At 38.9% G+C, this 12736-nt stretch overlaps 1 protein-coding gene and 1 pseudogene across 8 annotated transcripts in view; both read right to left on the reverse strand.

Annotated features, from left to right (window-relative positions):
* Positions 1 to 12736, reverse strand: part of LOC122555988 (guanine nucleotide exchange factor DBS) — a 404319-nt gene that overhangs the window by 222863 nt on the left and 168720 nt on the right. For all 8 annotated transcript variants that reach the window (XM_043702332.2, XM_087993537.1, XM_043702330.2 and 5 more), the window contains exons 6-9: positions 10454 to 10570; positions 9501 to 9650; positions 1174 to 1298; positions 169 to 283 (exon numbers count right to left, since the gene is read on the reverse strand). In XM_043702332.2, the coding sequence (XP_043558267.1) occupies positions 169 to 283; positions 1174 to 1298; positions 9501 to 9650; positions 10454 to 10570 (507 nt within the window). The remainder of the gene's footprint in view (positions 1 to 168; positions 284 to 1173; positions 1299 to 9500; positions 9651 to 10453; positions 10571 to 12736) is intronic.
* Positions 7639 to 9358, reverse strand: LOC148148302 (uncharacterized; annotated as a pseudogene).

Below are 12736 nucleotides of genomic sequence, written 5' to 3' on the forward strand. Positions count from 1 at the left end.
TGGATATTTTAAATGTTCTACTTTTAACAAAGAAGAAATTGAATTTGTTTCAACTCAAAATATGCATGTTTCAATAGAGATTATACAAGTAATTGAACACTTGAAATCTATAGAAAATAACAATTCATCTCACAAAAGACAATATCCTGTATAATGGGTGAAAAGTACCTCCCGAAAGTCTTGTTCAAAATGACGAAGCTGCAGGCATTGTTCTAGTTTGAGATGGTGTTTTGACCAAAATTGGTCGAAGGCATTTTCAGTTTCATCCAATTGCATCAGTAGTCTATCACAAACAAAATTTGGGAATACCAAAGAATTACAACTTCGCCCAATTGATATCACAGAATAATTTATTACAAATTATTGAACACTTCTGTAATAACTCATTTTTATTTAAATTAAGTATAAAACTAAGATGAAAAAAGTCTGTTTTTAGAACTTAAAGTGCAATTTAAAGTAAAAACAGAAATTTCTGCATTTATAAACCATAAAAAGTAGCAAGTCTGCACTTCTTTCTTAATTCACAATTTTATCTGAATTTAGCTCTGTAACCACCTATTCCCTTTTCCCTCATATGCTTGCATAATTTGTCTTTAACTATATTATATTGGCTGCAAATGATAGGAAGATCTACAGTACAATCTGTGGGTGAAGAAGTTTTTCTGAATTCCCTATTGGATTTATCCTTGTCTATCATCCTGTTTCATTCTACTTTTCCAAAAGGAAACATTTCTCTACATTCATTTCATCAAAACCTTTCATAGTTTTGAAGATGTCTCTTCGGTCTTTTCTCAACATTCTTTTTTCAAGAAAGCAGAGACACTGTTGGATGGGTTAGTAAGCCCTTTTTCGCTTGGAATCTTATGAAATTTCTAAAGAAACTTGCTGTATTATTAACTGACAAATTATGCGCTGAATTTGTTTAGTGAATGAATGCAAGAAGGAACAAATATAATAATGAGTTGGCTTTTATCTTCAATAGAAATGAATTTGATGTGGAATCACTTTAATCTAAAGACAATAAAGAAACATTAAAGAAGCAGTTTTAGTTATAACACAATTTTCTAAACAAAAAAATCATCTGAATTCAGTTATCACTAAATAAGGTTTATCATATTGTAAATAATAGTTGTGCAGCAAAGAAAATGTTCTGCTGTTGATGCTGTCACTAACCTTTCAACTGTAGCCATATTTTCCAGTTCATCAGAATTCAGCACATAATTGGGATTTTTAGTAAGTGGTTCCTTAATACATATTAGTAAAGTGCTTCCTTCCTTTACTGCCAATTTCAGTCTCTCCTGAAAAACAAAAGCGAAGGCTCGGTAATTGCTGTTTTGAAATGACATTTCAATTTTTGGAAAAAAACAGCATTGGATGACATTTAGATTATTTAATGCTGTGCATTATCCGAATGAATATACAATGCAATGTGTGCATTCTTTTGCCATATTTGTAAAGGGTTTACTAATTTCTGTGAAAAATTGAATGTAAATAGTATGCTAATGAAGGCAAAAGGAATCCAGTGGTATGTGCAGAACATCACATGCCATGTATCCAAGACATACATGTGTGTGTGTGTGTGTGTGTGTGGAGGAAGAAGAAGAATGGAAGGATGGTAGTGAAAGGGGCCTTCATCGCCAGGGGAGAAGACAGGCATTTCTGCAGCATTGGCATGACTCCAGGATGATATGTTTCCTCCCTGGTGTCAGAGTCAAGGATATATTGTAATGGCTGGAGGACTTTCTGAAGGAGGGGAACCAGCCAGAAGTTGTGGTCCCCATTAGTACCAACGCCAAAGGTAAGAAGGGGTGTGAAGTCCTCAAAGCAGATTTTAGGGAAATGGCAGGGGTAAATCAAATTGGAAGGAAGAAAAATCGTAACACAAAGTTAAAAAAGCTGCTGAGGAGACAGGAATATAGGAGAGACAAAACCAAACATCAAGTATGCTTCATATGCTCGGAATATAATTAACAAAATCATGTTAGGGGCACTCTACCTGAATGCATTCAGCATTTACAAATTAGATGATCAAATGGTATAATGAGAGTTAAATAGGTATGATCTAATTTCCATTACAGAAACATAACTGCACAGTGACCAGGACTAGAGACTAAATATTCAAAGATATTCAAAGTTTAAGAAGAACAGATGGAACAATTGTAAATCTTTGGAATTCCCAAATGGCAGAATTCTTAAATATTTTTAAGGCAGAGGTAGATAGATTCTTGATTAAAAGGTATGATAAAATCACAATTGACCCAGAGGACCATAGGGCTTCTCTCTCATTAGAGAGGAATAAGTGATGAGTTTAACCTGAGGGTCACCACACCTATGACAAGAGGCAAGGTCAAGAAGGTGTGATCTTCATGGTAACTTCAGTCAGAATGGAAACTGAACCCTCATTGCTGGTGTCACTCTGCTTTGCAAACTAGCTGTCCAACCAACTGAGCAATGGGCTGAAAGCTTATTGGAAAATGCAGGAATGTAGAATTGAAGTTAAAATCAGATCATCCATGGTCTTATTGAATACACAGCAGGTTTGAAAGGCCTACTTTTATTCCTTGTTTATATCAGCTGGTGTTATGCTGACAATAAGAGAGGTGATCAAAACATTGGTAACGGAGGATCTCAGATTGGAAGAACAATGTATGGAATCTGTTTGTAAGAAACAGCAAGAGGCAGCATACATTGGTTGGAGTTATTTATAAACCACCAATAGTAATTGTAATGTGAGGCATGATATTAATCAGGAGATGGGAGAAATATGTAGCATGGACAACAGTTATCATGGGTGTCTAAAACGTAAGGACATAGGTTTAAGATGAGAGGAGAGAGAGATACAGAAAGTCCAAAGGGGCAATTTCTTTTCTCACAGAGGGTATTGAGAGTCTGGAATGGGCTGCCAAAGGTAGTAATGGAAGCAAGTACAGTCTTGTCATTTAAGAAACATTTGAACAGGTAGAAAGGGATTTAGTAGGAGAAAGTAAGGACAGCAGATGCTAGAGATCAGAGCCGAGAGTGTGATGCTGGAAAAGCACAGCCAGTCAGGCAGCATCCAAGGAGCAGGAGAATTGGCGTTTCAGGCTTGTCCCCAAATGGAGGTAAATGGAACTAGATTATTTTTGAAAACTTGGTGGCATGGACAAGTTAGGCCCAAGGGTCTATTTCCATGCTGCAGACTTCCATGATTCTATGACTTCAATCTGCATATAGACTGTGTAAACCAAGTGAGCACTAAAGTTGGGGAGGGCAAGTTTTTTAGAGTGTGTTAGTCTTGGCGTTTTGGAACAGTCTGCTGGATACCTATAGCATGTGGACTACAGTGGTTCAAGAAGGCAGCTCACCATCATCTTCTCAAGGGCAAGTCGAGACAGGCAATAAATGATTGCCAGCCAGCAATGCCACATCCCATGAATAAATTTAAAAAGAAGCCCTTTGGAAAATGGAACTTATGAAGGAATGAGGCAAAAATTAATTGAGGTGGATTACGAAAATACGTTAAAAGGCATGACTGGACATCAGCAATGTTCTTTAACAACCTGTACATAGACAATGTAGGCATAGTTCTTTCAAAAATATTACATGCCTCACAGTAATTATATATTCCTTCAAGGTGCAAAATCTCAAAAAAAGGTCATGGAACTGTGGTTGACAAAGAAGGTTAAGGATTGTATAAGATTAAAAGAAAAGATTTATAAAGTTGCCAAAATGTTAGTAAATCTGACAATTGGGACGTTTTAAAATATGGCAGAAGAGGAGCAAGAAACCAAGAAAGGGAGAAAAGCATATGAATACAACCTAGAAGAAAAAAACACGAAAACAAACTTCAAAACCTCCTATAGATATGTAAAAAGGAAGTGTTTGACTAAGATGAATAGCAAAATCTAAAATCTAAGAAGAATCTAAGATGAATGTGAGCCTATGGGTAGAGTCAGGAGAATTTTTAATGGGGAATACAGAAATGGCAGAGAAACTAAATGATTACTTTGTGATTGTTTTCAGAGTAAGGCACAAGTAAACTCCCAGAATTAGAGATTCAATTGACTACGGAGAATTGAAGAAAATTAGAATCAATAAGAAGATTGTACTGGAGAGATAAATGAGGCTGAAAAATGCTAAGTCCCTGGAACCTAAACTCTACATCACAGGGTGTTGAAAGAGGTGGCAATAGACAGTAGACAATAGGTGCAGGAGTAGGCCATTCAACCCTTCGAGCCATGACCACAATTCATTATGATCATGGCTGATCATCCACAATCAGTATCCTGTTCCTGCCTTAACCCCACAACCCTTGATTCCACCAACTTTAAAAGCTCTACCCATCTCTTTCTTCAAAGTATCCAGAGACTTGGCCTCTACTGCCTTGTTAGGCAGAGCATTCCATATATCCATTTGGGCGGCACGGTGGCCCAGTGGTTAGCACTGCTGCCTCACAGCGCCAGAGACCCGGGTTCAATTCCCGCCTCAGGCGACTGACTGTGTGGAGTTTGCACGTTCTCCCCGTGTCTGCGTGGGTTTCCTCCGGGTGCTCCGGTTTCCTCCCACAGTCCAAAGATGTGCAGGTCAGGTGAATTGGCCATACTAAATTGCCCGTAGTGTTAGGTAAGGGGTAAATGTAGGGGTATGGGTGGGTTGCGCTTCGGCGGGTCGGTGTGGAGTTGTTGGGCCGAAGGGCCTGTTTCCACACTGTAATGTAATCTAATCTAATCTGTAATGTAATCTAATGTAATCTAAAAAAATATCCACCACTCTCTGGGTGAAGACATTTCTCCTCAACTCTGTTTTAAATGGCCTACCCCTTATTTTTAAACTGTGTCCTCTGGTTCTGGACTCACCCATCAGCAGAAACATGCTTCTTGCCTCCAGAGTGTTCAATCCTTTAATAATCTTATACGTCTCAAACTGATCCCCTCTCATTCTTATAAACTCAAGTATTTATAAGCCCAGTTGCTCCAATCTTTCAACATGTGATAGTCCCGCAATTCTGGGAAATGACGTCATGAACCTATGCTGCACTCCCTCAATAGCAGAATGTCCTTCCTCTAATTTGGAGACCAAAACTGCACACAATACTCCAGATGTGGTCTCACCAGGGCCATGTACAGCTGCAGAAGAACCTCTTTGTTCCTATACTCAATTCCTCTTGTTATGAAGGCCAGCATGCCATTAACTTTCTTCATTGCCTGCTGTGCCTACATGCTTGTTTTAATTGACTGATGTACAAGAACACCTAGATGTCATTGTACTTCCCCTTTACCTAACTTAACTCCATTTAAATAATAATCTGCCTTCCTGTTCTTGCCACCAAAGTGGATAACCACACATTTATCCACATTAAACTGCATCTGCCATGCATCCGTCCACTCACCTAGCCTGTCCAAGTCACCCTGTATTCTCATAACATCCTCCTCACATTTCACCCTGCCACCCAGCTTTGTGTCATCAGCAAATTTGCTAATATTACTTTTAATGCCTTCATCTTTATCATTAATATTGTAAACAGCTGCGGTCCCAGCACCAAACCTTGTGGTAGCCGACTGGTCAGCACCTGCCATTCCGAGAGGGACTCGTTTATCACTACTCTTTGATTCCTGTCAGTCAACCAATTTTCAATCCAAGTCAATATTTTGTCCCCAATACCATTTTGCCCTAAGTTTGCTCATTAATCTCCTATGTGGGACTTTATCAAAGGCTTTCTGAAAGTCCAGGTACACTACATCCACTGGCTTTCCCTTGTCTATCTTCATAGTTACATCCTCAAAAAATTCCAAAAGATTAGTCACCACAATTTTCCCTTGTAAATCCATGCTGACTCTGACCTATCCTGTTACTGCTATCCAAATGAGTCGTAATTTCATCTTTTATAATTGACTCCAGCATTTTTCCCATCACTGACGTCAGGCTAACTGGTTTTATCTCTCCCTCCCTTCTTGGAAAGTGGGACAACATTAGCCACCCTACAATTTGCAGGAACTGATCCTGATTTGATATAATATTGGAAACTGAATACCAATGTGTCCATGGTTTCTAGAACCACTGGTTTCTAGTACCCTGGGATGCACACCATCAGGACCCAAGGACTTATCAGCCTTCAGACCTAACAGTCTATCCAACACCATTTGCTACCTAATGTAAATTCCTTTCAGTTCACCCATTACCCGAGGTCCTTCAGCCACTATTACAGCTGGGAGATTGCTTGTGTCTTCCCCAGTGAAGACAGGTCCAAAGTACCTATTCAACTCTTCTGCCATTTCCTTGTTCCCCATAATAAATTCACCCGTTTCTGTCTTCAAAGGCCCAATTTTAGTCTTAACCATCTTTTTTTCTTTTCACATACCTGAAAAAGCTTCTACTATCTTCCTTTACATTTTTGGCCAGTTTGTCTTAGTTCCTCTTTTTTTCTCTATATATTGCCTTTTTAGTTATCCTCTATGACTCTGTTGCTCTTTAAAAGTTTCCCTGTCCTCTGGCTTCCCGCTCATCTTTGCTATGTTATACTTCTCTTTTATCTTTATACAGTCCTTAACTTCCCTCGTCAGCCATGGCCGCTCCTTCCTCTCCTTAGGATCTTTCTTCCTCTTCGGAATGATCTGATCCTGCACCTTCTGCATTATATCCAGAAATACTGCCATTATTGTTCCACTGCCATCCCTGCTAGGGTATTGAACCATTGAACTTTGGCCAGATCCTCCCTCATAGCTCCATAGTTCCCTTTGTTCAACTGCAATACTGACATTTCCGATTCTCCCTTATCCCTCTCAAATTGCAGATTAAAACTTGTCATATTATGGTCACTACCTGCTAATGGCTCCTTTACTTCGAGGTCCCTGATCAAATCCGGTTCGTTGCACAACACCAGATCCAGAATTGCCTTCTCTCTGGTAGGCCCCACTACAAGCTGTTCTAAGAATCCATCTCGGAGGCACTTCACAAACTCCCTTTCTTGGGGTCCAGTACCATCCTGATTCTCCCAGTCTACCTGCATGTTGAAATTCCCCATAACAACTGTAGTAATACCTTTGCGACATGCCAATTTCAACTCCTTATTCAACTTACGCCCTTCATCCAGACAGATTTGGGGGCATGTAGATAACTCCCATTAGGGTCTTTCTACCTTTAGAATTTCTCAGCTCTATCCATACTGACTCTACATCTCCTGATTCTATGTCCCCCCTCGCAAAAGACTGAATATCATTCTTCACCAACAGGGCCACCCCACCCCTCTGCCTGTTAGTCTGTCCTTTCGATAGCACATATAGGCTTGAATATTCATTTCCCAAGCCCTGTCCACTTGAAGCCACGTCTCAGTTATCCCCTCAACATCATATCTGCTAATTTCCAACTGAGCCTCAAGCTCATCCACCTTATTTCTTATGCTTCATGCATTCATATATAATATTCTTAATTTGTTACTCCCCTCACCCCTCCTATCAATCCTTATTTCACTTGACCATACTGTATGATCCCTTCTTGAATCTTCTGCTCCATTGATTCTGTTGTCTTTCTTAACTTCTCTTATTCTCACTTTCCCTTTAACTTCCTTCTTAAATTTCCAGTTTCCCCCCCCCCCCCCACCACTACTTAGTTTAAACACACCTGTGTTGCAGTGGCAAACCTGCCTGCCAGAATGCTGGTCCCCTACCTATTAAGGTGTAACCCGTCCCTCTTGTATAATTTATCCTTACCACAAAACATATCCCAGTGATCCAAGAATTTAAATCCTTGCTTCCTGCACCAGTTCATCAGCCACACATTCAAGTCCATTATCTCCCTGTTCCTGCCCTCTCCAGCCTGAGGAACTGGAAGCAAACCAGAGATAACCACTCTGAAAGTCCTGCTTTTCAGCCTTCTTCCAAGTTCTCTGAAATCCTACTGTAGAATGTTCTTCCTCTTCTTCCCGACATCATTTGTGCCAACGTGCACCATCACATCTGGCTCTTCATCTTTGCCCTTGAGGATTCCCTGCACTCTGTAGGTGACGTCCTGGATCCTGGCACTAGGTAAGCAACACACCATCCTCAATCCCGCCTGTTGCCGCAGAAGCCCCTTTCAGTCCCTCTCACTATTGAGTTCCCTATTACCACGGCTCTACATGATGTCTGACTCCTCAGCTCTGCCTCCATGCCAATTTTCGATTAGCAGACCTGTCCGCCTCTCAGACTGGCATTGTCGTCTGTCTCAGCAGTTTCCAAGAGATTCAACCTGTTCACAAGAGGTACTTCCCCCGGGGTCTCTTGTACTTGAATCATCCCTTCCTTCCTCATTGTCATCTCCCTTCTTCCCTCTTCTGTTATGCATGGTGTAATGACCTCGCTGAAGGTCTTGTCCAGAAAATCCTTGTTCTTTCAGATGAGCCTGAGGTCATCTAGTTCTTTCTTCAGTGCTGCAAATACTCCTTCAGAAGTTGAATGTGTACACACTTTCCACAGCTATAGGAGCCAGAGACACCATCAGTGTCCCTGACCTCCCACATCATGCACGCAGCACGCTGAATCAGCTTGGCAATATCATCTTTCAAAATTCTGTAGATTCTGAAATGATTCTTGCAGATTTCAAGCTAGCAAATGTCACTCCTCTATTTAAGAAGGGAGTGAGAGAGAAAGAAAGGAAGAAATTACAGACCCATTAGCCTTTTATCAATAGTCAGGAAAATGCTAGAATCTATTATAAAGGATATGATAACTTGACAGTTGGATAATAAAGATCAAATGGGCACAGTCACAATGGATTTCTGAATGGGTATTCATGTTTGATGAACTTGTTAGAGTTTTTTTGAGGCTGTTCTGAACAAAATTGTTAAAGGGGAGTTGATGGATGTAGTATTTTTGGATTTTCTGAAGACTTTTGATCAGATTCCTCTGGATGTTGGTGAGCAAAATTAAAGTACTTAGGAGAGAAGTAATGTACTGGCATGGAGTAAAGATCAGTCGACAGATAGTAATCAGACAGTAGGAATAAATGGGCCATTCTTGTGTTGGTAGGTTTTGACTAGTGGAGTGATAAAAAGTTCAGTAATCAGGTTCAGCTATATATGAATTACTTAGACATGGAGATCAAATGTAATATTTCCAAATTTTCAGGTAATACAAAGTTAAGTGGAGGAAGGTGTGAACCAAGGAAAAGTGGTTTTAAGAGTATTTGGACACACTTATTGAATGGGCAAGAACATGGAATACAATATGGAAAAATGTGAGGTCATCCACTTGATAGGAGGAACAGACATCACAGTATATACAAACTTTTGAATTAAGTAATAACTCTACTAAAATAGTCAAGGTACATCTTCCAAATATTTAAAGCATGCATTTGCTAAATTGCTCATGGTAATTTTTAGGCTTAAGTATTACCTTGTACGCATCGTCAGAAAGCAACATCTTAACTGGTTTTGCACCACTATTTTTATAGATATAAAATCGTTCCCATAAGAAAACAAGTTGTTCCTTATAATTATCATGATAATTGGAAGTAATGGCACACATCACCACCATAACACCTATTACCTTTAGTTCATTGCGTTTTTCTGTGTGAATTGTGAGCAGTAGTTTTGTGGACTGAACATCATTGGGTAACTCCGTCTCTGCAAGTTCAGTGCCAAATGACTGTAATAACTGTGCTGTTGCTTTCACTGTCATAGCAAAATTTTCTATAGCCTGAAAATAAATACATGAAATTTCAGTAAAACCATATAACATAAAGGCTAACACACTCTCTTTCATTTTTACAGTAACTTGTTTTACTTGCTATGCATCTGTTTTATGTTAAAATTTTGAGATGTTTGAAAGCCAGTGCTGTGCAATTTAATATTAATGGTGATTTGTCTAATATCAATATAAGCTAACTAAATGTGTCAAAGTTTCCATTAATTGCAAATTTACAAAGACGGCAATCGATAATGTGAGATAAGGGGCTAAAATAATACATACAGAATCAAAGACAAAATGACCTGGGACTTTGATCAGATCACCTCTTGATATTCTCAACTGTAACAAGATGATAGTGCCTGATGCAACAAGGTTTATTTCTGCAGTTATTTACAAATGAAGGTTGAGTATGCATTTGGGAAAGGATGAAATAAAGCAAACAAGTGGTATTTTCAGGCATAACCTGTAAATAGAACAACATAGAATGGCAATATAGATGTGGCTTTCAAACTTATAAGCAATCACATTTCATTGTAAAGTCTATGGGGAGAAGTTACAGTTGTCACAATTCAAGGAAAATGTATAAAAATATATAGATTTCAAGAAAGCACCACTGTTAGGTATTTATGTAGGTGATTTTATTGGAAGTTGTTTTGTTGGTAGTCATATCTTTAGAAGGGAAGGCGATTTGAAAATGGGTACTAAATTGATTTAAAAAGTCAGTACCGTAAACATGTAAATAACAAAAGAGAAGAAAACAATGATAAGTTAATCATTTGTAAAAAAGTCAAAATTTATATTTTTGCACTCACAGTTCGATGATGAATCCACTGATTGTGACAATATTCCAGAGTACCTCCTAAATCTCTCGTCAGTTGACTTTTTTCAATGTAGCTGTGTAGATCTGCTATAGTATTTAACATGATAATCTGCAACAGAGGCAATGAGAAGTAGCTTTTGAGCCATCAAATTGTTCTTAACTTTCCACAAGGCAGTATAATAAAACACAACCAGATTAAATATCTGAAAAACAAAGGCACCATTACGTCGGATTCAAACAATCTATAGCTATACATTGCATTGAAGATAGCAATGTTGCTATAAAACACTTCAGAAACATACCGTAAAGGAACGACTTAAGCATTAGCCTAGACAATGAAGGATCTTTTATGAAACTATTTACTTATATGACAGGTAAATCCAATATTTTGCACAGAATTTTAAAGCCCTGTATATGAAAGGGGTCAGATAGGATCAAATTCCTTTTGTTACATCAGCCTATGATATATGCACAATAATGCTCAGGCATGTGAACATTGTATACATTCATTCTATTGTTCAGTTTAGATTTCTTCTACATGCTGTGGTCAGCCAAAAGCATAATATGCAAATCCAAGATCATCTGAGTGGGAGATGTTTCAAATTGCCTTATGCGCATTTTATAAGGGAAACCGGCAGCTAACCAATATTCTCAAAACTTTTACAATTTTTGTGAAATAATTAACTGTGTTCAACGTGATATTTCTTCCAAAACTTTGTGATACTGTGATTTGAACAATCTAAGAGTGATGACTCCAAATCCAAACAAAAACAAAGCATTTCACATCTGATCTGAGCTTGATGTTGCAAACCATTGGATTCTGTAGAAATTTATACATGGCAAAGTTCAAAGCTATTATCAGTTGAGTACTTCTCTGAGCTTGTAACACAAATCGTTGAATCTCCAGAATACCTGATAATACCATTAAAACCTGATAGGAAGAATGATGACTTAAAAATAATAAATCCATTTGGAAGGTGGGATGAGGAAGAAATGTAGGACTGTATCTTACTGGCAAGAAACTTACAGGGGCCTTTGGCAAGATTTGTGGCAGAATCGTGTGAAAAGTCCAAAGAGGCCTATCTCATCTTGGGAGCAACTTGCTGCATCTATCATGCAACAGCCAGATGAGAAGGCAAGATTCTTGTTAGGCAGCAGCAAGTTAAGGAGTATTGCTTGTTAACAAACATTTTAACTGCAAATGTAGCCTCATTGATATGCAGCTAATTATCTCACCAAACCCACCAAGCAAAGTAGCAGTTGCAGCACCCCCAGCATTTATCTATCTACAAAAGGCAAGATAAATTCAACTGCACTGAGGATTCATGAGGTGCAGTGTTAATGTCCCTATCTTTGATCAGGAGATCTGGTTAAGTCCCACCTGCTTCAGAGGTGTGTAAAAACATTTCTGAATAGGTTGACTAAAGAATATTATAAATTCAACCATTCCAACCACAGCTACATTGGCCTACTCTCAATCATCAGCAAAGTGAAAAAAGTTGTAGATTTTATTTCTATTACATGATCAATAGTTTAGGTTCCAGTGTTTTGAGAAGATTTATAGCTCAGGTTGATGTTCTGGATGTAGGTTTGCTTGCTGAGCTTGAAGGTTCATTTTCAGATGCAACAAACACTACATTGGACAAACAGGCAGAAAACTAGCCACCAGGATACATGAACATCAACTAACCAGAAAAAGACATGACCCTCTCTCACTAGTGTCCTTGCGTAGGGATGAGGAAGGACACCACTTCAACTGGGACAACACATTCATCCTAGGACAAGCCAAACAGAGACACACACAAGAAGCATAGCATTCCAACCAGAACTCTATCAACAAACACATTGACTTGGATCCCATTTATCACCCTCTGAGAAAAAGAACAGGAAATGACATCACCATAGGAAATGATGTCACAATAGGAAATGACATCACCACCCCAAGAAAACCCATATAAATAGAAAGCGGCTACACCACCAGTGCTTCATTTGGAGGCCCACTGAAGATGTTACCTATTATGGTGATGCAACTTCTGAAAATGAACCTTCCAGCTCAGCCAGGGCTACTCAACTCTGAAAATTGTTACAGACCTGCTCCAAAAATGGCTAAAACATCTGAATTGCACTGGTGAGTGACTGCCCTTGACATCAAAGCATTTGGCTGAGTGTGGTATCAAGGAGTGTAGTTGAAGTCAATGGAAATGAGGAAAATACTGTCCACTGCCCAGAGTCATACCTAGCACAACTGAAACGGTTAGTTGTGGGTTTTGGAGGC

The sequence above is a fragment of the Chiloscyllium plagiosum genome, unplaced genomic scaffold (genome assembly GCF_037043375.1).
Source record: "Chiloscyllium plagiosum isolate Xiang-an unplaced genomic scaffold, Cpla_swu_hap1 HiC_scaffold_13, whole genome shotgun sequence".
Classification (NCBI taxonomy): domain Eukaryota; kingdom Metazoa; phylum Chordata; class Chondrichthyes; order Orectolobiformes; family Hemiscylliidae; genus Chiloscyllium; species Chiloscyllium plagiosum.